We start from the raw sequence: 23,947 nt of genomic DNA on the forward strand, positions 1-23,947 counted from the left end.
TCAGCAGGCTTCAAGGATCATTGGAAAGCAATCCACAGCAAGAACCTTGGCCTGAGTTTCTCCACTCCCACAAGCCTAACAGCTAACAACTGAACAGGAATGCGCAATCTCATCACAGCTGAAAGCAGGAGTCAGGAATGAATTAGGCTCCATGGCTTTAGTGTTACACCATAATTGGTGCCTTTCCCAAATGCTTTGAGAAACTGGAAATTACTTTTAAATAAATGTTACATTTTAGCATCATTGAGAGTGGACCCGTTTTGGCACTCCTTATCAAGTCAGGACTCTGAATGGTGACATAGCAGGTTTAATGTTGCTAGTTGATTTCCTGTGCAGTTGCACATAGTGACTAAGTCTCAGGATAGTCTTCAGGTAAGGAGGTAGGCAATGTGACCAGGGCAGTATTGAACTGGACCTGGCTCCAAGGATGAGGAACTTCAGTTACGTAGATGGATTGCAGAAGCTGGCACTGTTGTCCTTGGAGGAGAAGGTTGACAGGAGATTTGATAGAGGTATTCAAAGTCATGAGGGGTCTGTACAGAGTAGATAGGGTGAAACTGTTCCCGGTGGTGGAAGGAGAGAGGCGCAGATTTAAGGAAATTGGCAAAAGAAGCAAAGGCGACATGAGGAGCGAGTGGTTAGGATCTGGAAAACTGCCTGAGTGTGTGGTAAAAACAGATTCAAATCAAGGCATTCACAAGAGAATTGGATCTTTATCTCAAAAAAAATGTGCAGGGCTACAGGGAAAAGGCAGGGGAGTGGCACTGGGTGAACTGCTCCTGCAGAAGGCCAGCATAGACATAATGGCCCCAGCGGTCTCCTTCTGTGCTATAATCATTCTATGATTCTAGATGTTAGCCACATAAAGACAGTTGGCAGTTGAGATGTGGTTAATTGCAATTCTAATTAGTAAGAGTGCAGAGTAACTCATTTCCTGACTTCCCAAAGCCTGTCCACCATCTACAAGGCATAAGTCAGGAGTGTGATGGAATACTCTCCACTTGCCTGGATAAGCGCAGCTCCAACAACACTCAAGAAGCTTGACACCATACAGGACAAAGCAGCCCACTTGACTGGCACCCAATGCACCACCTTCAATGTTCACTCTCTCCACCACTGACACAGAGTAGCAGCAGTTGTGTACCATCTACAAGATGCACTGCAGCAACTCACCAAGGCTCCTACGGCAACACCTTCCAAACCAGTGACTTCTACCATCTAGAAGGACAAGGACAGCAGATGCGTGGTCACACGACCGCCTGCAAATTCCCCTCCAAGCCACACACCACCCTGACTTGGAAATATATCGCCGTTCCTTCACTGTTGTTGGATCAAAATCCTGGAACTCCTTCCCTAACAGCAGTGTGGGTGTACCTACACCACATGGACTTCCGCGGTTCAAGGCAGCTCATCACCACCTTCTCAAGGGCAATTAGGGATGGGCACTAAATGCTGGCCTAGACCACATATCGCAAAAGGATTAAAAAAAAAAAATGAACCATACATGAATGTTTGGTCTCAATATTCTCACAGCATAGGCATGTGAACTCTAGCCTCTTTGTGCAACAGTTAGTAAGTACTATAATGAAAAGCAGAGTGCACAAGTGTTTTTTCCCCTTGATCAGTGAATGCTTTACTGCATTTGTCAGGCAGCTGTCTTCAATCGCAATGAGGGGCTCAGGGAAGCGCAATGGAATGACAGACAAATTTTCTCCCCTGAATTGGTCTGTTCATTTAAAAACTAAAATTGGGTTTCTGGCCTTCCCTAGGAGAGCACTTGGTTTCAGGTGGGGTGGATAGTTTATATATTGTGATAGACGACGTATCACAATTATGCGCGGCAGGCTGGAGGGCTCAGAGGGTTGCTTCCCATCTGACATTGCTCACCAATACATGGAATCCTGTTGTTAAAACAGCAATTTGTATTGGACAAGATTGGACCATGGTATGCCGAAATAAGGGCCCACCTAAAGCCATATATTCTGTCATATAATATTGGCTGTAGATAAGTAACTGTTATAGCTGCTTTCACAGTGTGTTCGGATATCAAGACCAGCATCTGAGTGTAATCACACTGAGGATAGTCTGGTCCAACACAAACAATGACAGACGGGATGAGATCTTCTCGTCCAGTCAATCTGACCCACCTAATTACGATTCATGATATACACACTCCTCTACACCACACGGAAGCAGCAAAAAGATAAAAAACCTAGGCCAATTAGGTTTGGGGGGGGGGGGGGGTAGGGGGGCAGTGTGTGAGAAAGAGGGCCAAAGAAAAAGTGTCAGGAAATTCCTCTCCGACCCATCCCACAATGGCGGTCAAAACTAGTCCAGGAGATCACGCTGGCCCTGAATTCCCTGGAGTACTGACTTTTTGTCAGGGGTAATCTCCGTCCCAGCCAGAAACAGGACCAGCTCTCAATCAATGGATGAAGTGCTGTTTGTTCTGCTTTCTTGATATGATGGTAAATTATTTAAAGAATAATAATTGCTGATACGAGTACTTTAATGTGTTAGATTTGCATGAACAATGCACTAAGCTGAAAGCCAGTAGCAAATTACTGTAAAATCTGATATGCTGCTCTATTATTTCCATTGCAACACTGCTTTGAGAATCAGCAGCTTTACAGACTCTCCAGTTGAGATCAGCTAAAGATCAAGATGAAACCCGGAATTTTCCTGGTTAGTGTTACACTGGGTGGTAGATTCAACCACTAACCGCCATGCTTCTGGTATTTCACAGACAGGACATGTCTGAAGGGAAAGAAGAGTTTGCAACGAGCTTACCTACACCACACCCAGCCCACAGTATAAAATACCTGCCTTCAGTTCAGCTCTAGGGTATGGAGTAAATTAAGTTAATACAGGCCATGAGGCTGTGTTGCTTTCGCAGTGCAGAATCAATATTCCACTCTCACTACCAAGGGCTATAGTATCAATTATATAAACCCCCCTCCCAACATTGCTGCTACCATAGCTGGAAACCTAAGATATACTGGCGGGGACAGAGTGGGAGGAACAAACTTTCTCCCCTCCTCACCTGAAAGCATTAGTAGTGGGATGCAATTACACGGTCATAGCCACCTTCACTTGCTTCTAAGTTATTGGTTGATGTTTATGTGCAAGCCTCTACTACAGCTGTTGGCAGGATATTAATAACTTGCATTTATATAGCACCTTTAATGTAGGAAAATACACCACGTCACTTCACAGGAAACACGATTTAATGCCAAGCTACATAACAAAAGAAAAACTTGTATTGATATAGCGCCTTTTATGACCTCTGGAGTTCTTAATGCGCTTCCCAGCTAATTAATTATTTTTGAAGTGTAGTCACTATTGCAGGAAGAAATGTAAAGTAGACCACACGGCCCATCGAGCCTGCTCCGCCGTTCAATACAATCAAGGCTGATCTTGGGTTTCAACTCCATTTTCCTGCCCGCTCCCAAAGTCCCTTGATTCCCTGAGACACCAAAAATCTGTCTATCTTGGCCTTAAGTGTATTCAGCGATGAAGCATTCATCCCTCTGGGGTAGAGAATTTCAAAGATTCACAACCCTTTGAGTGAAGAAATTTCTCCTCATCTCAGTAGTAAATGATCAGCCCCTTACCCTGAGACTGTGCCCCCATGTTTTAGATTCCCGACCAATGGAAACAATCTCTCAGCATCTTCCTGTCAAGCCCCTTCAGAGTTTTGAATGCTTCAATGAGATTCTTCTAAACTCCAGAGAATATAGACCCAATTTACTCAGCCTCTCATCAGAAGACAACCACCCCCTCATCCCAGGAACCAATTCAGTGAACCTTCGCTGCACTGTATCCAATACATCCTTCCATAAATATGGAGGCCAAAACTGCACACAGTATTCCAGAAGTGGTCTCACCAAAGCCCCGTACAATGTAGCAAGACTTGTTTGTTCCTGTACTCCAATCCCCTTGTAAACAAGGCCAAGGTCTTGGTTTAACCACTCATCTGAAAGGTGGCTCCTCTGACAGTGGAGCATACCCTCAATACTGCACTGGAGGGTCAGCCTTGATTTTTGTGCTCAGGTTCTGGAGCAGGACTTGAACCTGGAACCTTCTTACTCAGAGATGAGTGTGCTACCTACTACTGAGCCACAGCTGACATTGCAAAGGGGTATTTGGACAGGCACCCGAAAGTTCATTCAAAAAGGAGCATTTTAAGAAGAGGAGAAAGGTTTATGGAAGAAATTCTAGATCTGATGGCCTTGGCAGCTGAAGGCATGGCCACCGACAGTGGAGCGATGGAAACTGGGGATGCTCAAGAGGTCCAAATTAGAGGAGCAAGGATATCTCGGAGGTGGTTGTGGAGTTTGGGAGAGGCAAGGCCAAGCAGGAATTTGAAAACAAGTATGAGAACTTTAAAATTCAGGTGCAGCCGGACTCTGAACCAATGTAGGTTAGGGAATGATGGGTTGGAGGATTTAGGGTACGTTAAGATACAGAGTGCATCTTTTTTTTTGAGGTGTTTCAATCAAATATCTGGGAACTTCCCACTCCCCAATTCCTGAAGGCAATAAAGCAACCTCCAGGAAACCTTGGGGCCAATCTTCTAGCAGATTGAATGGGACAATGAAGTGGGAGAGGCTGGGAAATTAATTTCCTGCATGATATATCACTTGGCATAATTAAACAACTCTCCCATGTGTCCCAATTTGCTAAAATCACCCAAAAAGCTCAGTCCACTGCGGCCATACCAGACTTCACACATCACCTAGCCTGTCTGTCAAGAGCATATACATTATTGAGAGTCAGGGATAAGGTCTTCTGTCTTCAATGGTTAGGAAGCTCCAGATACTTAAGCTTTGCAGGTAGAAGTTATACATTAAGATCTTTAAGACACCTGGTTTGCAGGGCACAGTTGACCAGTCACTGGAGAGTCTTTAAGTCCTCAAATGGGCTTTTATCATACGTTAATTGTATTCCACAGAGACCCTACTAACAATCTGTTGCTGCATTGTCATCTTGCAACCTCTACAGTACAGCATCAGGACAGAATCATATGGCCATATGATTTTAGAGAGTTTATTTTGCACATCTGTTGGGGATTAAGAGGGGTATTTGTGTAAGTATTAATGTTCCTCTGAAGCATTTACCTCACCACCCCGCCTCCACCCCCAATGATCAATAGCACAAATATATAACTTCAGGAAGTCACAGACATTAATTCAACCCCGCAAGATACAGGACGGCAAGGCACCAATGTAGTCCTATTCCTTACAGGACTCAGCTCCTCAATGAAGTACATTAATGATGAAATCTATGTGTACTTCAGTGCCTGTAATGTGGGAATGGTATATTGGTTTGTAATTTTAATAAATTTTAATTCAACATTACCCTTATTTTAATATCCCCTCAACCAATTCCTTGTTACCTGCTGAACTTGTCTATTTTTGTTACTACATGATAGTTACATATTTTAACCTGATTATGTAATCTGTAAATGAATGTTTTGATACAAATCACACTGCAACTCAGCCCTCAGGCTACAAATGGGTTTTTTTTGATGAAATACTATTATCGTTCCTGTTTTTCTCAGGAGCTCCAATGCCGGGCTGTTGTGCTACTCCAGGTATAAAATACTCTACTGTCTGCCCCCTTTCAATGGTTAAAAAGCATCTAAGAAGGAAACAAGAATTACCATCACAGGACGTGGGGGTAAGCTTCTACACACTTAAATTACAGGGTGGAGCCTATATTTTCCTGCCACACAACATACAACTAACTACTACTAAAGACGTCACTTTCATAACTTATATAACTTCCATATTTCATAACTTGCCTCGTATTTTTTGTATAGTATTTCCAGTTTGTTCCTTTGTTTCTCCCAATACCACCCCTCCCCACCCCCCACAAAGCCAATTTCTTCTTCATACCATCACATTTTACCATAGTTAGGATTAAAAACAGCCAATACTTTTTTTTGTAGAGGGAGAGAGGTGACCAGCCTGAAATGTTAACTCTTTGTCTCTCTCCACAGATGTTGCCTGGCCCACTGAAAGTTTCCAGCTTTATTTGGTAAGAGATTTTGATTTCCAGCTGAGAACGCATGCAGAGCAAGGTGACTTTTTGAGGAGGACAGCATCAATGGAATTTATTGAACACTCCCGTCTTTCTGAAATATAATTCCTCAGCCTCTCCTCAACAGCCTGACCATTAGTCAAACTGGGGTATTCAAGTGATAACTGTTGTTCAACCACAGGGTGTGTACGCCTGGTCCTGTACTCACCCAATGTTCATAAATATGCAAAACAAAAACAGAAACAGAAATACCTGGAAAAACTCAGCAGGTCTGGCAGCATCGGCGGAGAAGAGCACAGTTGACGTTTCGAGTCCTCATGACCCTTCAACAGAACTGAGGACTCGAAACATCAACTGTGCTCTTCTCCGCCGATGCTGCCAGACCTGCTGAGTTTTTCCAGGTATTTCTGTTTCTGTTTTTGTTTTGGATTTCCAGCATCCGCAGTTCTTTGCTTTTATTCATAAATATGCACTTTGAAGCAAATCATCTAAAAGCAATCAGCCCAGGCCTCAATGCGCATTGAAAATAAAAATAGTGTACTGTTTAGCTAAAAATCACCAACTTACACATTAAAGCAAAACCTAACTGCTTCACTAAGAAACAAGGCAGACAGCACTCAGACCTCTGCTCTGCTGTGTGTAGGAATGTGAATACAAACCAAATACAGCCCTCAGTCATGGTGAACACAAACAGTATCTGAAACGTCCCAAGTTGCATCGGTGGCAGAAACCTTCTCAAAAAGGATTTCACAAAAACAGTGGATGGCCAGCAAGAGAGGGAGATAAAGCTGTGAAAGGAAGTAAGTTAGGCTTAAGTCAGGGTCAAGAGGGGGTCTCTGAGGTAGTTTCCAAATGCAGTGAGGGAGCGGCAAGGGAATACGAGGCAGAGTGCCACACAGAACAAGGTCATAGTCATGGTGAAGAGGGTAGACAGATCAGAGAGTGCGGCAAGGCCACAGATCGATTTGAGAGAGGACACCAACATTATTAAAGTTGGTGCAAAGGGAGCTGGATGCAATTGGGAAGATGGGAATGCAGGAGCTTGTGGGCAAGATTCTGAGCTGTGGCCTTTGGAATGAGTTGTACCTTGTAGAGTGCCAAAGCTATCAGAGTCATTGAGTCTTGGGGTAATTAAGGCCTGAAAGGGTTAAAGAGCATCTGCACCAGAAACATCATTAAAGATTGCACTGAGCATAGAAAGGCTTCTAAAAGTGTGGTAGATATACTAGATTTTATTGTAATTCATCCCAACCATAAAACTTATAGAAACAGCTTCCCTCCTCCAATTCGCCATGAATGGCTAATGGTGGATGAATGAAAGAGGTAAAGATGCCATTGCTCATTAAGTACAATGGCATCACAGTCAGAGCACAATGGATACTGGACAAAATCTGGCTCTGAAAATCTAAATGCAAGATCCTGTGCATGTGAATCTTGCAGATCAGGAATGATTTCCAATCTGTGCTGAGTTGCCTGAATTCAGCTGAAAAGACTGAAAAGCTGGAGCATTACAACTGCCCTCAGTGTCCTGGGGTTGGAGAGCGAAAATTTAAAAAACAAAATTATTTGGCATAACACAATGCATCTGAATAATGACTGCCTGTTCAGAGTACTGGTGTCCATAGAACTATATCCCAGCAAGAAGGAATATCTGATACAAAGCAGAAGGAGGCCATTTTCCCCATCATGCCAGGCCAGCTCTTTGAAAGAGAAGTTGCACTTATCCCCACAAACCCTCATTTTTTCCCCCTCAGTAACCCTGCAAGTTCCTCATTCTGAAGTACCTGTGCAACTCCCTTTTCAAATTATTTATGGAATCAACTCTTACCACCTTTTCATTCCAACTCCTGGCAACTCTTCAAGTGAGAAAATAATTCTCCTCTAATTGGAGGAGGGAAGTCCTTTCTATAAGTTCTATGGTTGAGATGAATTCCTATAAAATCCAGCACATGTATCACATTTCATGCCTATTTTTACACCTAGTGTAATGTTTAATGATATTTCTAGTTGCCCCTGTGCACTCTGATCGGAGAAGTAGCAAGCATGGGAGAGACAGAATCTGAGGAGCTGCTCCTCCAATCACAGATTCTGTCTCTCCCATGCTCACTGCTCCAGCTCCTCGAGTAACAGGTTCCCTCCCTCTCACTCTTCCTGCTCCTCCAGAGACAGAATTTATGCTCGGAGGAGCAGCTAGGGCTGGAAGGAAGAGGGGTGGGATCCACGATTGGAGTTTGAGGGCCAGTTATTCTGGCCGATCCCACTGCCGGCCATGCAGGATACTGTCAGCTGCGCTGTAACCAACTGCATCAATAAGTTTCTGGATGACCAGAGCAGAGAGGAGGCGGCTGGAAACCAAGTAACAAGGCATGGAGTATAGATCAGGTCAGGTTATGTTTTCACGATTTCACATTTAGCTCCATCCAATTTGTTCCACTTCTCAAACGACCTTGGTTCCTATCAACTACACTTTGGATTTAATGCGCCAGTCGACCTTCTATGCAAGTTGCACACAAGGTGTCAAGGCCCAGTGCAGAATGCAGGTCCAGCATTTAGATGTGTGGGAATCATTGGGCTAAAGAGACATGAGAGGAGACAGATATGAGGAGCAGAGGGGAAGTGGGAGATGGGAAGGGGAGAATGGGGAAGGTAGATGAGGACGGAGATGGGGGTGCTGAGGGGCGCGGAGAAGAAGAGGCAAGGGTGAGATGATGGGAGAGGGATGGCAATGGGGAGAAGCAGAACAAAGGCAGAAAAACTCTCTCAGTTGAGGGAGGGCAAGGGGAGGTTTGCAACATCTTTCAGCAGGGACCAAGTGAGACTATGGTCCATTCCATCAGCAGCCTACCTTACCCATCCCTTTCTTTCCAATTTTGATCACGGTGGGGATAAACAGGAAGTGAACCTCCAGCCTCCAGTGCTCTGGGCCTATATTTTCACCTTGGGAATGGAATTTTGCTGCCCCAGCCCTGGAGCAGACAGAGCTTGTTGGGGGAAAACTAGGATTGTTGAGTCGTCACCTATTCAAAGGTAAGCTGGGGTTAGATGGGAAGATAAGCTAACTCCACACCATCAACATCTGAATAACTCCAAAAACTTATTCCCCCTCCCCTCCTCCTCTTCACCATCCATTCAGGGGAGCAACATCCCAAAACCAGAATATCTGGTCATGATCAATTTTCTGCTTGTGGGAACTTGCTGTGCAGAAATTGGCATCACCTATAAAGGAGTTAGTAAATGAAAATGAAAAAGGAGCCCCTGAAAATATAAAGCAGCCCCAGACATCAAAGAGTAGCTCTCGAGAAAGTTAAGATAAGCAGTTTTTTTCCCCTCAAAAACAGCCCTTGAAAGTAAACAAATTATCGGAGTCCTGCTTCACACTTCTCTTTTGGAAGATATGGGGAGAGAATTAGCAGCAAAAAATTTCAAGTTAACTTTTTCCCTTGACCAAATTTCCCTGCCATAATCTCATCTAACCAAAACATTAGACGGGAGGGCAGAAATTAAATTACCCAAGTTAAACTGAGAGTCTGGATCAAGGAGTTTCACCACAGTAGGTGTGCCATTCTCGCACAAAAATAAAGATTTTTATTTTTACCTCTGATGCAAGTAAATTTACACTGTCCTCCACTAACTAATTCAGCCAGCATCAAGCATTCACCATACCATGGTTCAGAGCATCAGAGTTCTGCCAAGCCAACTTGCTTCCTCGAGTATAGGAGAAACAGTTACTGGTCAATGTCCAGCTTTCCCAGTTTGCTATTATGCCTAATTGCTCCCTCGACCCCCTGCCACGTTCTTAATTGTCTTGCTCCCTCAATTCTTTGCCTCATCTGCTGTTAAATCTGGAAATTCAGAAGTTATGCTTTCGTGGTAATATATGGAAGGGTGTGAAGGTGCAGTATTTACCAATCTAATACATCAGAAAAAGTTAAGGCTTGTCTGATCAAGCGCAAGTGATTTTTTTTTTTAAACAGCAGTTAAATTAAATTAAAGTCTTAATTACAGATAAACTGCATCTCTGGCGCTAAAAAGTAACTTTTATAAGTGTGGAATCTCATTCCTTCAGATTTTAATTATTATTGGAGATTTGGCTTTTTCTTTGTTCTTTTACCTCTCTTAAACCAGACTTTCTTTCTCTCTCTCTTTATAGAACTTCCTGTATCTGATCACACACTTAAATATTATAATTTAACGCCTCCAGGTTTAGATTCTGCCCAGATTAGTAACAACTCTTCAATCCGATTGGTTAAACAAACAGTTGTTTACCCGTTCACACAGGTCCCAGATTCCCTGTACAGGATGCCATAGTGAAATGGATCTCTAATAATGGCCAGAGAATGTCTGTGGGCAAGAGTAAATGTCATGAATGGTTGGTGCTATTTGATCACCACTAACTGCAAAATCCAGGCCAATATTTCATCAACTATCTTCATTGTCCTGCTACTCCTACAGCTTTACTCAGGTTAACAAGGGTAGACTGCATAAGTTTATATCCTTCTCATCTTCAGTGGGCAGCACTCTTCACCTCTGCAGTTTGTGGGTTCAAATCCTACTTCAGAGACTTGAGCAAATAAAAAGCCCAGGCAGACGCTCCACTGCACCATAGAGGGAGTGCTGCACTGTTGAAGGTGCCACCTTTTGGATGAGATGTTAAACCAAGGCCCTGTTTGCTTTTGCAGGTGGGTGTAAAAGACCCCATGCATTCGAAGTGCAGGGTGGCCCACCCAGTGACCCGGCCAATAATTATCCTTCCAGAAACATCACAAAAACAGATTATCTGGTCATTAATCTCAAAAGTGTTTGTGAGAACTTGCAGAAATTGTGTTTTGCACATTTTGACAGTGCTTCAAAAAGTGTTTCACTGCAAAGTGCTTCTGGACATCCTGAGATTGTTAAGGTTTCTTCAGAAATACAAATCTCTTATTTTTTTCATTGCAACTCCATTACCAGCCAGGAAACCAATCACAGCGAAACAATAATTGAAGATTTTACAGAGATTAGCTTTGTGGCAGCAGTATTGCCCCTCACAACAACCTTGCTCCATATAATTTTCCCCATACCCTTGCATTTCAGATACATCACATCCATAATGAAATAACATTGCATCACCCAGGGCAAGAGACCCAGACCCTGGAGACCTGGGGTGGGGGGGGGGCGGTGAAAGCATGTTGGACACTGGATCCTGGAGACACGGATCCTTGGGGCGGGGGAAGAGACACCCGGATCATTGTGGGGGGGCACTCAGATCCTGAGTGGGGGGGGGCACCCTGATCCTGAGTTGGGGGGGGGGGGGGTCACCTGGATTCTGAGTTGGGGGGGGGGGTCACCCGGATCCTGCGTTGGGGGGGAGGGCACCCGGGTCCTGAGTTTGGGTGGGGGGGGTGCACCCGGATCACGGTGGGGGGGGGGGGGTGCACCCGGATCACGGGGGGGTGGGGTGGGGTGCACCCGGATCACGGGGGTGGGGGGTGCACCCGGATCACGGGGGGGTGGGGTGGGGTGCACCCGGATCACGGGGGGGGGGGGGGGGGACCCGGATCACGGGGAGGGGGGGGGACCCGGATCACGGGGAGGGGGGGGTTGCACCCGGATTACGGGGAGGGGGGGGGGACCCGGATCACGGGGAGGGGGGGGGTGGGGGGTGCACCCGGATCACGGGGGGGGGGGGTGGGGGGTGGGGGTGCACCCGGATCACGGGGGGGGGTGCACCCGGATCACGGGGGGGGGGGTTGCACCCGGATCACGGGGAGGGAGGGAGGGAGACCCGGATCACGGGGAGGGAGGGAGGGAGACCCGGATCACGGGGAGGGGGGGGGGACCCGGATCACGGGGAGTGGGGGGGGGGACCCGGATCACGGGGTGAGGGGGGGGGCACCCGGATCACCCGCGGGCCGGGGCCTTGTTTTGATGCCGGTCGAAGCCTCACCGTCTGTTTCCAGCAGCTTTTGCGGCGGGTTCTCGATCAGATTCTTCAAAACCACCGGGAAGGCGGATAGAAGCGGGGACTCCCCCTCCGGCTCTGGGACCTGCGGACTCTTCCGGTGCATTTTTAAAAAAAAAAATAAATAAATCAATTTAATGCTGATTTAATAAAAACTCCACAACAACCCGAAGCTGTCACGCTATCGAACAGCCGAAATTTCACCTCAGTGTCCGGAACCTGCCTCATTTCATATTCATGATCGACAATCAACATGCAGGGACAACACGTGTTCTGATTGGTCTCCCGGGGTTTCATTAACATAATTAATTGCCGCCTATTATCATAATATATTCGAACGACGCTCTCGTCTCATAATTTACATGTCTCCGCCAGGCTTTCGGTTGGTGCGAAAGGAGAGCGGGTTCGTCCGATTTTTTTTTTTCTCTTTTAAATTCTAGTTTGTCGGTTTAAATTCTCTGACGGTCCCAGTGGGGGGAGGGGTGGGATTTCTTTTCGTTTGTCAGAGGCTTGTGTTTGTGAGCCCGGCGGCGGTTATATAAGGCGCTCATTAGCATACCTTAGTCAACCGCCGCCAGTGCGCAGGCGCGGGCAGGTGGACGGTCACGTGGCAGGAGGCCGGCGCGGCTGACGTCAGGCGGCAGGACACGTGCAGCCACAGCATGAGGTTGACCTACATTGGCAGAGTGGGCGCTTCTTGCAATTGCTGCATTGCTGCAGACTGTCTAAATTTCCCCCTTTGAAGGGGGCGGCTATTGTAGGGCAGAGGGGAGGGGAAAGCAGGGAGGAATTGCAAAGCTCCTTTACAATCATAGAGCTCAGTTTGTTTGGATTTTTTTGTTATCATTCTTCCATGGGATGTGGGCGTCGCTGGCAAGGCCCAGCATTTGTTGCCCATCCCTCATTGCCCTTGGACTGAGTGGTTTGCTTGGCCATTTCAGAGGGCAGTTAAAGAGTCGATACTGTGCCTGACACATTTCCCCGTACTGCTGACCGCACCCCTTCCCCACCCTCCGGAACCCCTGCCCTCGCTTTCCATCCCACCATAAGATGTAGGAGCAGAAGTAGGCCATTCGGCCCATCGAGTCTGCTCCGCCATTCAATGAGATCATAGCTAAACAGATAATCATCAACTCCATTTTCCTGCCTTCTCCCCATTACCCCTGATTCCTTACTGGTTAAAAAACTATCTATCTCAGCCTTGAATATAGTTAATGAGCCAGCCTCTACAGCCTTCTCCCAGTAAAGAATTTCACAGCTTCACTACCCTCTGAGAGAAGAAATTCCCATTCGTCTTTGTCTTAAATGGGCGACCCTTTACTCTGAGATTATGCCCTCATGGTCCTAGACTCTCCCACAAGGGGAAACAACCTATCAGCATCTACCCTGTCAAGCCCCCTAAGAATCTTATACGTTTCAATAAGGCTGTCTCTCATTCTTCTAAACCACAATGAGTACAGGCTCAACCTACTCAACCTCTCCTCATAAGAAAATCCCTCTGGGATCAACCTAGCGAACATTCTCTGGACCCTCCAATGCCAGTATATCTTCCATTAGATAATGGGACCAAAATTGATCACAGTATTCTAGGTGTGGTCTAACTGGTGCCTCATATAGTATTACCAAGACTTCCCTATTTTTATACTCCATTCCCTTTGAAATAAAGGCCAACATTCTATTTGCCTTCCCTATTACCTGCTGAGCTTGTATGTTAGCTTTTTGTGATTCATGCATGAGGACCCCCAAATCCCTCCGTGCTGCAGCTTTCTGCAGCCTTTCTCCATTTAAATATTCAGCTTCTCTATTCTTCCTGCCAAAGTGCATAACTTCACATTTTCCCACATTATATTCCATTTGCCAAGTTTTTGCCCAATCACTTAACCTGTCAATATCCCTTTGTAGACTCTTTGTGTCATCCTCACCACTTACCTTCCGAACTATTTTTGTGTCATCTGCAAACTTGGCGATAGTACATTCACTTCCCTCATCCAAGTCATTAATATATATTGTAAATAATTATGACCCCAGCACTGATCCTTATGGCATTCCACTAATTACAGATTGCCATCCTGAAAATACCCCCCTTATCCCAACTCTCTGTCTTCTATTAGTTAGCCAATCCTCTACCTGCACTAATATACTACCCCCAACACCATGGGCTCCTAACTTATTAAGTAGCGGTGCCTTATTGAACACCTTTTGGAAATCCAAATATATTACATCTACTGGTTCTCCTTTATCTATCCTGCTTGTTACCTCCTCAAAGAATGCTAATAAATTTGTCAGGCATAATTTCCCCTTCATGAAGCCATGCTGACTCTGCTTGATTATAGAATGTATTTCTAAATGCTCTGCTATTACATCCTTTATAATAGACGATAACATTTTCCCAATGATGGATGTTAAGCTAATTGGCCTATAGTTACCTGTTTTTTGTCTCCCTCCCTTTTAAAATAAGAGTGTTACGTTGGTAGTTTTCCAATCCTCTGAGACTTTTCCAGAATCTAAGGATTCTTGGAAGATTACTACCAGTGCATCCACTATCTCTGTAGTTACTTCCTTTAATATCCTAGGATACAACCCATTAGGTCCAGGGGACTTATCGGCCTTTAGTCCCATTAGTTTCCCCAGTACATTTTCTCTAGCTTTAGTTATTGTATTTATTTCCTCCCCCTTTTTTTGCCCCTTGATTATTTAATATTTTTGGAATGCTATTTGTGTCTTCAACCGTGAATTCTGAAGCAAAGCATTTGTTCAACTCCTCTGCCATTTCCTGGTTCCCCATTATCATTTCCTTAGCCTCAATCTCTAAGGGGCCTATGTTCACTTTGGCCTCTCTCTTCCTTTTTATATATTTAAAGAAGCTCTTACTGTCTGTTTTTTTTTTTTTGGACTGTGGCTTTAAAATGGACTGTGGCTTTAAAAACTACCATGGCTGAAGTTGAAAGATATGTTCGCTGGAACAGAATGAGGAATATCTACAATGTGCTATCCTGGAACATAGAGAGCCATAAGAGAACAGGATGGTGCCGGAAAGGAGTTCTGGATTAAAGGGAATTTTAATTGGTTCCTAACCAGGGTTTTGTGTGGTAACAGTGCAGGCAGAACAACTCCTAGCCTGCAAAGAGGGAAGACCTGAAACCCCTCTCTATTGTGTTTGTAAGATTCCAGCAATTCTTCCAAAATAGCTAGCTGGTAAACCCTCACATCTCTTTAACCTGCTTTCTCTGAAAACCCCTGTCAAGAGGAAAAGGGGAAAAATCACCAGTAGAGACATTGAAAAGGAAATTTTTCAACTTGTGAACCACAGACTGAAAGTGCTGGGAGACCACCTCGTGTCATCAATAACAAACTGCAAGGAATTTGGAAGGCATCAGTTAAAATCAACCCAACTAATCCTGAACTCTGGGTTGGTGCAATTGAACTGTTTTATCTCACCCTTAAAATCCATGTTTTGTGTGTCTTATGTGTGTGGGTGTGTGTTTGTATAGAGGGGTTTAAGAAAGGGTAGAGTTTAAGTTATTGAGTTAGAAGTTAGCAGTTCATATCTCTTTCTTTTGCCACTGGTTAAAGACAATCTGTTCAATAAATGGTTATTTACTTATTAAGTTTACAAACCTGGTGCTCGTATTGTATTAAGCTAAATTAAACAGTCAGGTAGAATTGGGGAAATCTGGTGGTTTGGTCAAACTTTTCACATTTGTCGTGGCTCCGGGAGCAGTGGGGCTTGATATTACAGTGCACTATCCCCAGTGAGTCGTGACGCTTGATAGTTTACCCTTGCTTTATATTCTCCCTCTTTATTGTTTTTTTCGCCATCTTCTGTTGGTTTTTAAAACTTTCCCAATCCTCTAATCCACTAATCTTTGCCACATTGTATGTTTTTTCTTTCAATTTGATAGTATCCTTAACTTCCTTGGTTAACCATGGTTGGTTTATCCTCTTCCTAGAATCCCTCTTCCCCACTGGGATATATCTTTGTTGTGAGTCTTGAACTACTTTCTTAAATGTCTGCCATTGTTCATCAACCATCTTTTCTGCCAAACTCCTTCCCCAGTCCACTCCAGCCAACTCCGCCCTCATTCCTTTGTAATAACCCTTATTTAAGTTTAGCACTGTTGTTTCCAACCCAAGTTTCTCGCTCTCAAACTGAATGCTAAATTCTACCATGTTATGGTCACTGTTTCCTAGGGCATCTTTTACTCTGAGGTCATTTATTAAACCTGCCTCATTACACATTACCAGATCCAAAGTAGCCTGAACCCTGGTTGGATCCACAACATATTGTTCTCAGAAACTGTCCCGAATACACTATGAATTCTTGCTTGTGGCTACCACTGCCTATTTGATTTTTCCAATCTCCATGAAGATTAAAGTCACCCATGATTAATGTACTGCCTTTTTTTACATGATTTATTCTCTGTCCTACAGTGTAGCTAACCCTAACCCGATAGACTACCCCACCAGTGTCTTCTTCCCCTTGTTATTTCTTACCTCCACCAGCCTCCATATTTCAAAGGATCATTCTCTGCCATTTTTGCCAACTCCAGGATGATGCACATCTTCCTCTCAGCATTCTGTAGGGACAATTCCCTCCGGGACACCCTGGTCCATTCCTCTATCACTCCCAACTCCTCATCCCCTTCCGATGGCACCTTCCCATGCAATCACAGAAGGTGCAACACCTGCCCCTTTACCTCCTCACCGTCCAAGGTCCCAAACATTCTTTCTAGGTGAAGCAGCGATTCACTTGCACTTCTTTCAATTTCGTCTACTGTATTCGCTGCTCCCAATGCCGTCTCCTCTACACTGGGGAGACTAAACACAGACTGGGTGACCACTTTGCGGAACACTTTTGGCCTGTCCGCAAGCATGACCCAGACATTCCTGTCGCTTGCCATTTCAGTTCGCCATCCTACTCGCATTCCTGTCCTCAGCCTGCTCCAATGTCCCAGTGAAGCCCAACTCAAACTGGAGGAACAGCACCTTCTGATTTACAGCCTTCTGCACTTAACATTGAGTTCAACAACTTAAGACCATGAACTCTGTTCTCCATTTTGATTTTTTACCACCCCTCTCCTTCCCCCCCCGCCCCCCCCCCCCCCCCCCCAACCCCCACCACCACCACCACAACAACCCCCCAAGGCCAGTCTGTAACTTGTTCTCATGCTTAGCTTTCAGAAAGTGCTGATCCTGATTCTGCTATTAACACATTCTGCTATTTGACCTTTATGCCACTATTAACACCTGCCTTTGTCTTTAACACTATCATTACCACTCCCTTTGTTTTGTGTGTCCATTACATCTTTGTCATGTAATCTGTCCTGAGCTCCAACCTATTTCTGATCTTCTATTTTGCTCCATCTGCTCCACCCCCTCTCTTCAGCATAAAACCCATCACCTTTCTACCTTTCTTTAGCTCTGAACCATAGAAAAGTTACAGCACAGAAGGAGGCCATTCGGCCCATCTTGTCCATGCCAGCCCGAGGACACCCAGGTGCCCTTTCTAATCCCACTTTCCTGCACCCGGCCCATAGCCCTGCAGCTTACAGCACTTAAGGTGCAGATCCAGGTACTTTTTAAAAGAGTTTAGAGTTAGTCCAGAGCTATTACATCCTTCCTGTAATGTGGTGACCAGAACTGCACACAGTACTCCAGTTGTGGCCTCACCAGTGTTTCATACAATTCCAACATTATATCCTTACTTTTATATTCTATACCTCTGCCAATGAAGGAGAGCATTCCATATGCCTTCTTTACAACCTTGTCTACTTGAACTGCTGCCTTCAGGGACCTGTGTACTTGTACGCCAAGATCTCTCACTCCATCTACCCCTCTTAGTATATTCCCATTTATTGTGTAATCCCTGTAACTGTTTGACCTCCCTAAATGTATGACCTCACACTTCTCTATGTTAAAATCCATCTGCCACTTTACCGCCCACTCCACCAACCCATCTATATCGTTTCGGAGATTACTCCACACTATCCACTACTTGGCCTGGCGGAACCCAAACTGAGCATCAGTGAGCAGGCTATTGCTAAGCAAGTGCCACTTAGTAACACTTTTAATGACCCCTTCCATCACTTTATTGATGATGGAGAGTAGACAGATGGGGCAGTAATTGGCCAGGTTGGATTTGCCCTGCTTTTTGTGTACAGGACATACAGCTTGACTTGGAGCACAGCAAGTTCTGGAACATAAGTCTTCAGTACTATTGCCGGAACATTGTCAGGGCCCAGAGACTTTGCAGTATCCAGTGCCTTCAGCCATTTCTTGATATCATATGGAGTGAATCGAATTGGCTGAAGACTGGGACCTGTGATGCTGGGGACCTCCGGAGGAGGCCGGGATGGATCATCCACTTGGCACTTCGGGCTGAAGATTGTTGCAAATGCTTCAGCCTTATCTTTTGCACTGTTGTGCGGGGCTCCCCCAACATTGAGGATGGGGATATTTGTGGAGCATCTCCTCCAGTGAGTTGTTTAATTGTCCACCACCATTAATGACTGGATGCGGTAGGACTGCAGAGTTTAGATCTGATCTGTTGGTTGTGGAATCGCTTAGCTCTGTCTATCACTTGCTGTTTATGCTGTTTGGCACTTAAGTCATCCTGTGTTGTAGCTTCACCAGGTTGACACCTCATTTTTAGGTATGTCTGGTGCTACTCCTGGCTACTCTTCATTGACCATTACCACTACACCACAGTCTCCGCCCCAAAAAAGCCGTAAGTATAAATTGTTGTGATTGTTTGAAATTTGGCATTCTTGCATTTGTCCAGATGAGTGCAAGATCAAAGGCTTCAGCAACATGTCTCCCTTTTCAGCAATAATCATAGATATGCAAGGATAGGCTGATTTCTGGGATATCTTATGAGTTATCTGGGTTATCTTATGAGGAAAGGTTGAGGAAGTTAGGCATTGTTAATTCTTTCATGGTTGTGGGCATCGCTGGCTAGGAAGGCATTTATCGCCCATCCCTAATTGCCCTTGAGGAGGTGGTGGTGAGCTGCCTTCTTGAACCGCTGCAATCCATATGGTGTAGGTACACCCAATGTGCTGTAGGGAAGGGAGTTCCAGTGACAGTGAAGGAACAGAGTTCAGAAGAATGAGTGGTGACCTTATTGAAGCATATAAGAGGGGGCTTGACAGGGTAGATGCTGGGAGCTTATCTCCCCTCATGGGGGAATCTAGAATGAGGGGCACAGTTTAAAAATAAGGGGTCTCCCATTTTTAGAATGGGATGAGGAGGAATTTCTTCTCTGACTGGATCGTTAGGCTTTGGAATTCTCTACCCCAATGAGCAGTGGAGACTGGGTCATTGAATATATTCAAGGCTGAGTTAGACAGATTTTTGATTGACAAGGGAGTTAAGGGTTATGGAGAGGTGGGGCAGGGGCAGACAGGAAAATGGAGTTATGGCCAAAATCAGCTCTGCAATGATCTTATTGAATGGTGTAACAGGCTCGAGGGGCCCAAGGGCCTCCTTGTATTCCTGTTGCTCATGATCTTATGAGGGCTGACAGGGAAAATAGTAGGTAAATGGGAAGAATTGGAAGGCTCGTTTAGAATCATAGAATGGTTACAGGATAGAAGGAGGCCTTTCAGACCATCATGTCCATGCTGTCTCTGAAGGAGCAATTCACCTGATGTCACTTCCCTGCCTCTTCCCCACAGCCCTGTATATTTTTCCTTTTCAGATAAAGATCCAATTCCCTTTGAAAGCCTCAGATGAATCTGCCTCCACCACACTCTCAGGCAGCGCATTCCAGATCCTAACCACTTGATTGACCCTGTCTCCACCGCACTCTCAGACAGCGCATTCCAGATCCTAACCACTCGATTGACCCTGTCTCCACCGCACTCTCAAACAGCGCATTCCAGATCCTAACCACTCGATTGACCCTGTCTCCACTGCACTCTCAGACAGTGCATTCCAGATCCTAACCACTCGATTGACCCTGTCTCCACTGCACTCTCAGACAGTGCATTCCAGATCCTAACCACTCGATTGACCCTGTCTCCACTGCACTCTCAGACAGTGCATTCCAGATGACAACCACTCGTTGCATAAAAGTTTCTCCTCACGTCCCCATTGCTTCTTTTGCCAATCACCTTAAATCTGTGCCCGCTCCTTCTCCATCCTTCCGCCAATGGGAACAGTTTCTCCCCCTAATAAAAAATAGATTTTTTCAAATGTTCAAGGGATGTCAAGCATCACTGGCAAGGCTGGCATTTGTTGCCCCATCTCCAACTGCCCTGGAGAAGGTGATGGTGAGCCACCACCTTGAACCACTGCAGACCACGTAGTGTCGGTACACCCACAGTGGCACCCTCTCAGAGGACAGTTAACAGTTGGCTGTGTGTCTGGTGTCATATATAGGCCAGACTGGGTAAGGACGGCAGATTTCCCTCCCTGAAGGATATTGGTGAAACAGGTGGTATTTTACAACAGTCCTGTAGTTTCATGGCCACCATTACTGAGACCAGCTTTTTTTTAATTAATTCAATTTAAATTCCACCAGCTGCTGGGGTGGGACTTGAACCCATGTCCCCAGAACATTAGTGCAGGCCTCTGGATTATTAGTCCAGTGACATTGCCACTATGCTGCAGTTCCCATAGATGGAGCAGAGAAATGGGTGGATAGCAAATGCCAGGTTGATAATACAAGTGAAGACCTGGCTGACTGTAGAAAGTCCAGAGAGCAAATGAAAACAGAAATAAGAGAGGCAAAGAGAGAGTATGGGAAGAGGCTGGCAGCTAATATAAAAAGGAATGTAAAAATCTTCTCCATCACAAAAGGGTGGTAAAGGAGGGATGGGGCCGATTAGGGCCCCATAACGTTACCTACAGATGGAAGCAGAGGGCATGGCTAAAGTAGTAAATGAGCACTTTGCATCGGACTTTATCAAGGAAGAAAATGCTGCCAAACTCATAGTGAAAAGGCAGGTAGCTGAGATACTGGATGGACTAAACATTGATGAAGAGGAGGAATTAAAAGGTTTGCTGTATTAAAGTTGCATCGGAGCCTCTCACCATCCTGCCTTGGAAATAGATCGCCATTCCTTCACTGTCGCTGGATCAAAATCCCGGAACTCCCTCCCCAACAGCATGGACTACAGTGGTTCAAGGAGGCAGCTCACCACCACCTTCTCAAGGGCAATTGGGCAATAATTGCTGGCCCACATCCCGTGAATAATTAAATCAAAATAAAGTTCAGAAAAGGTTCACTGGGTTGATTGCTGGGATGAAGAGGTTTGTCTTATGAAGAAAGGCTGAGCAGGTTGGACCTGTACTCATTGGAGTTTAGAAGAATGAGAGATGATCTCATTGAAAGATATAAAATCCTGAGGGGGTTTGACAGGGTAGATGCTGAGAGGATGTTTCCCTTCCACGGGGGAATCTTGAACAAGGAAACACATTTAAAAAAAATAAGGGGTCTCCCATTTAAGATGGCGATGAGGGGGGATTTCTTCTCTCTGAGGGTTGTTAGTCTTTGGAATTCACTACCCCAGTGAGCAGTGGGAAGCTGGGTCAGTGAATACTATCGAGGCTGAGTTAGACAGATTTTTAATTGACAAAGGAGTCAAGGGTTATGGGGACAGGCAGGAAAATGGAATTAAGGCCGCATCAGATCTTACTGACTGGCATAGCAGGCTCGAGGGACTGAATGGCCTACTTTTGCTCCTTTTTGCTCTTTTGTACTTAAAGTTGATAAATCACAGGACCTGGTCAGACGCATCAGAGGATGCTGAAAGAAATGAGGATGGGCTATAATCTTCCAATCTTCCTCAGATACAGGGGAGGTGCCAGAGGACCGGAGAATCGAAAATATTACACCCTTGTTCAATAAAGGGTGTAAGGAGAAACCCAGCAACTACAGGCTAGTCAGTTTAACCTCGACGGTGGGGAAACATTTAGAATTGATAGTCCAGGACAAAATTAGCACTTGGACAAATGTGGATTAATTAAGGAAAGTCAGCATGGATTTATGAAAGATAAATCCTGTTTAACTAACTTAATTATTGAGTTTTTTGATGAGGGGACAGAGAGGTTTGACGAGGGTAATGCAGTTGACATGATTATAAACTTGTAAAAGTGTCTAATAAAAGTGTCACATGATAGTTTTTTTTTTGCAAAAATATACTTTATTCATAAAATATCTTCAATCACATTCCAAACCATTCCAAAAATACCATTACAAGGGTACAATCCAGGTTAACCTTTTACAAAATGTATCACCAGGTGCATCAGTACAAACAATATTACAATCATTTACAGCCTTTCATTTTGAGCTGTACAGCCCGAGGGGCTCTAAACAGTTCCCAGTCTCTCGGTGCGCTGTGGCAGAAAGGTCTTAGACAGCGACCCTTCCCCATTGCGCCTTTGCGGCAGCTGCCCCAAGCTTTAGTGCGTCCCTCAGCACGTAGTCCTGGACTTTGGATTGTGCCAGTCCGCAACAATCGGTCGGGGACAACTCTTTGTGCTGGAAGACCAACAAGTTTCGGGCAGACCAAAGCGCGTCTTTCACCGAGTTGATGATCCTCCAGCTGCAGTTGATGTTTGTCCCGGTGTGTGTCCCTGGGAACAGCCCGTAGAGCACAGAGTCCTGTGTCACAGGACTGCTCGGGATGAACCTCGACAGCAACCACTGCATCTCCCTCCAGACTTTCTTTGCAAAGGCACAATCCACAAGGAGGTGAACAACGGTCTCTTCCCCACCACAGCCACCTCGAGGGCAACGTGCAGAGGGGGTGAGACTCCTGGCGTGTAGGAAGGATCTGACGGGGAGGGCCTTTCTCACCACCAGCCAAGCCACGTCTTGGTGCTTGTTGGAAAGTTCTGGCGATGAGGCGTTCTGCCAAATGACTTTGACAGTCTGCTCGGGGAACCATCCCACAGGGTCCACCCTCTCCTTTTCCCTCAGGGCCTCTAGGACGTTACGTGCTGACCACTGCCTGATGGACTTGTGGTCAAAGGTGTTTTTCTGCATAAATTTTTCCACCAGGGACAGGTGGTACGGCACGGTCCAACTACTTGGAGCGTTCCGCGGCAGCGTGGCCAGACCCATCCTTCGCAACACCGGGGACAGGTAGAACCTCAGCACGTAGTGACACTTGGTGTTTGCGTACTGAGGGTCTACGCACCGCTTGATGCAGCCACACACAAAGGTGGCCATCAGTATGAGGGCGATGTTGGGCACGTTTTTTCCCCCTTTATCTAGAGGCTTGTACATCGCGTCCCTGCGGACACGATCCATTTTCGACCTCCAGATAAAGCGGAAGATGGCTCGAGTGATCGCCATCGCGCAGGAGTCTGGAATGGGCCAGACCTGCGCCACGTACAGCAACAGCGAGAGTGCCTCACACCTGATGACCAGGTTCTTACCCGCAATGGAGAGGGAGCGTCGCTCCCACATGCCCAGTTTCCTTTTCACCATAGACACTCGCTCCTTCCAGTTTCTAACGCATGCCCCGGTCCCTCCGAACCATATCCCCAGCACCTTCAGGCCGTCAGCCCTGACAGTGAAGGGGACAAAGGATCGGTCAGCCCAGTTCCCAAAGAACATGGCCTCGCTCTTCCCACGATTTACCTTGGCTCCCGAGGCCAGTTCGAACTGGTCGCAGATGTGGATCAGTCTGCGCACCGACAGCGGATCCGAGCAGAAGACGGCGACGTCGTCCATGTACAGGGAGGCTTTTACCTGAGTGCCTCCACTGCCTGGGATCGTCACTCCTCTTATGCCCGGATCCTTCCTGATGGACTCGGCAAAGGGTTCTATGCAACACACAAAAAGAACAGGCGAGAGAGGACAGCCCTGCCTGACTCCAGATTTAATCGGAAAGCTATCTGTTTCCCACCCATTGATTGAGACTGCGCTACTGATGTTAGTGTAGAGCAGTTGGATCCAATTTCGAATTCCCTCCCCAAACCCCATTTTGGAGAGCACATCCCCCATGT

General features: G+C 45.8%; 1 protein-coding gene across 1 annotated transcript in view; it reads right to left on the minus strand.

Moving 5' to 3' along the window:
* LOC144669560 (thyrotroph embryonic factor-like) overlaps positions 1 to 12,284 on the minus strand; it is a 32,995-nt gene extending 20,711 nt beyond the window's left edge. The window contains exon 1 of the mRNA XM_078532048.1: positions 11,972 to 12,284. Coding sequence (XP_078388174.1) covers positions 11,972 to 12,092 — 121 coding nt within the window. The 5' untranslated portion in view covers positions 12,093 to 12,284. The remainder of the gene's footprint in view (positions 1 to 11,971) is intronic.
* Between the last annotated feature and the right edge of the window lie 11,663 nt (positions 12,285 to 23,947).

Source organism: Cetorhinus maximus, chromosome 29 (assembly GCF_964194155.1).
Source record: "Cetorhinus maximus chromosome 29, sCetMax3.hap1.1, whole genome shotgun sequence".
NCBI lineage: Eukaryota > Metazoa > Chordata > Chondrichthyes > Lamniformes > Cetorhinidae > Cetorhinus > Cetorhinus maximus.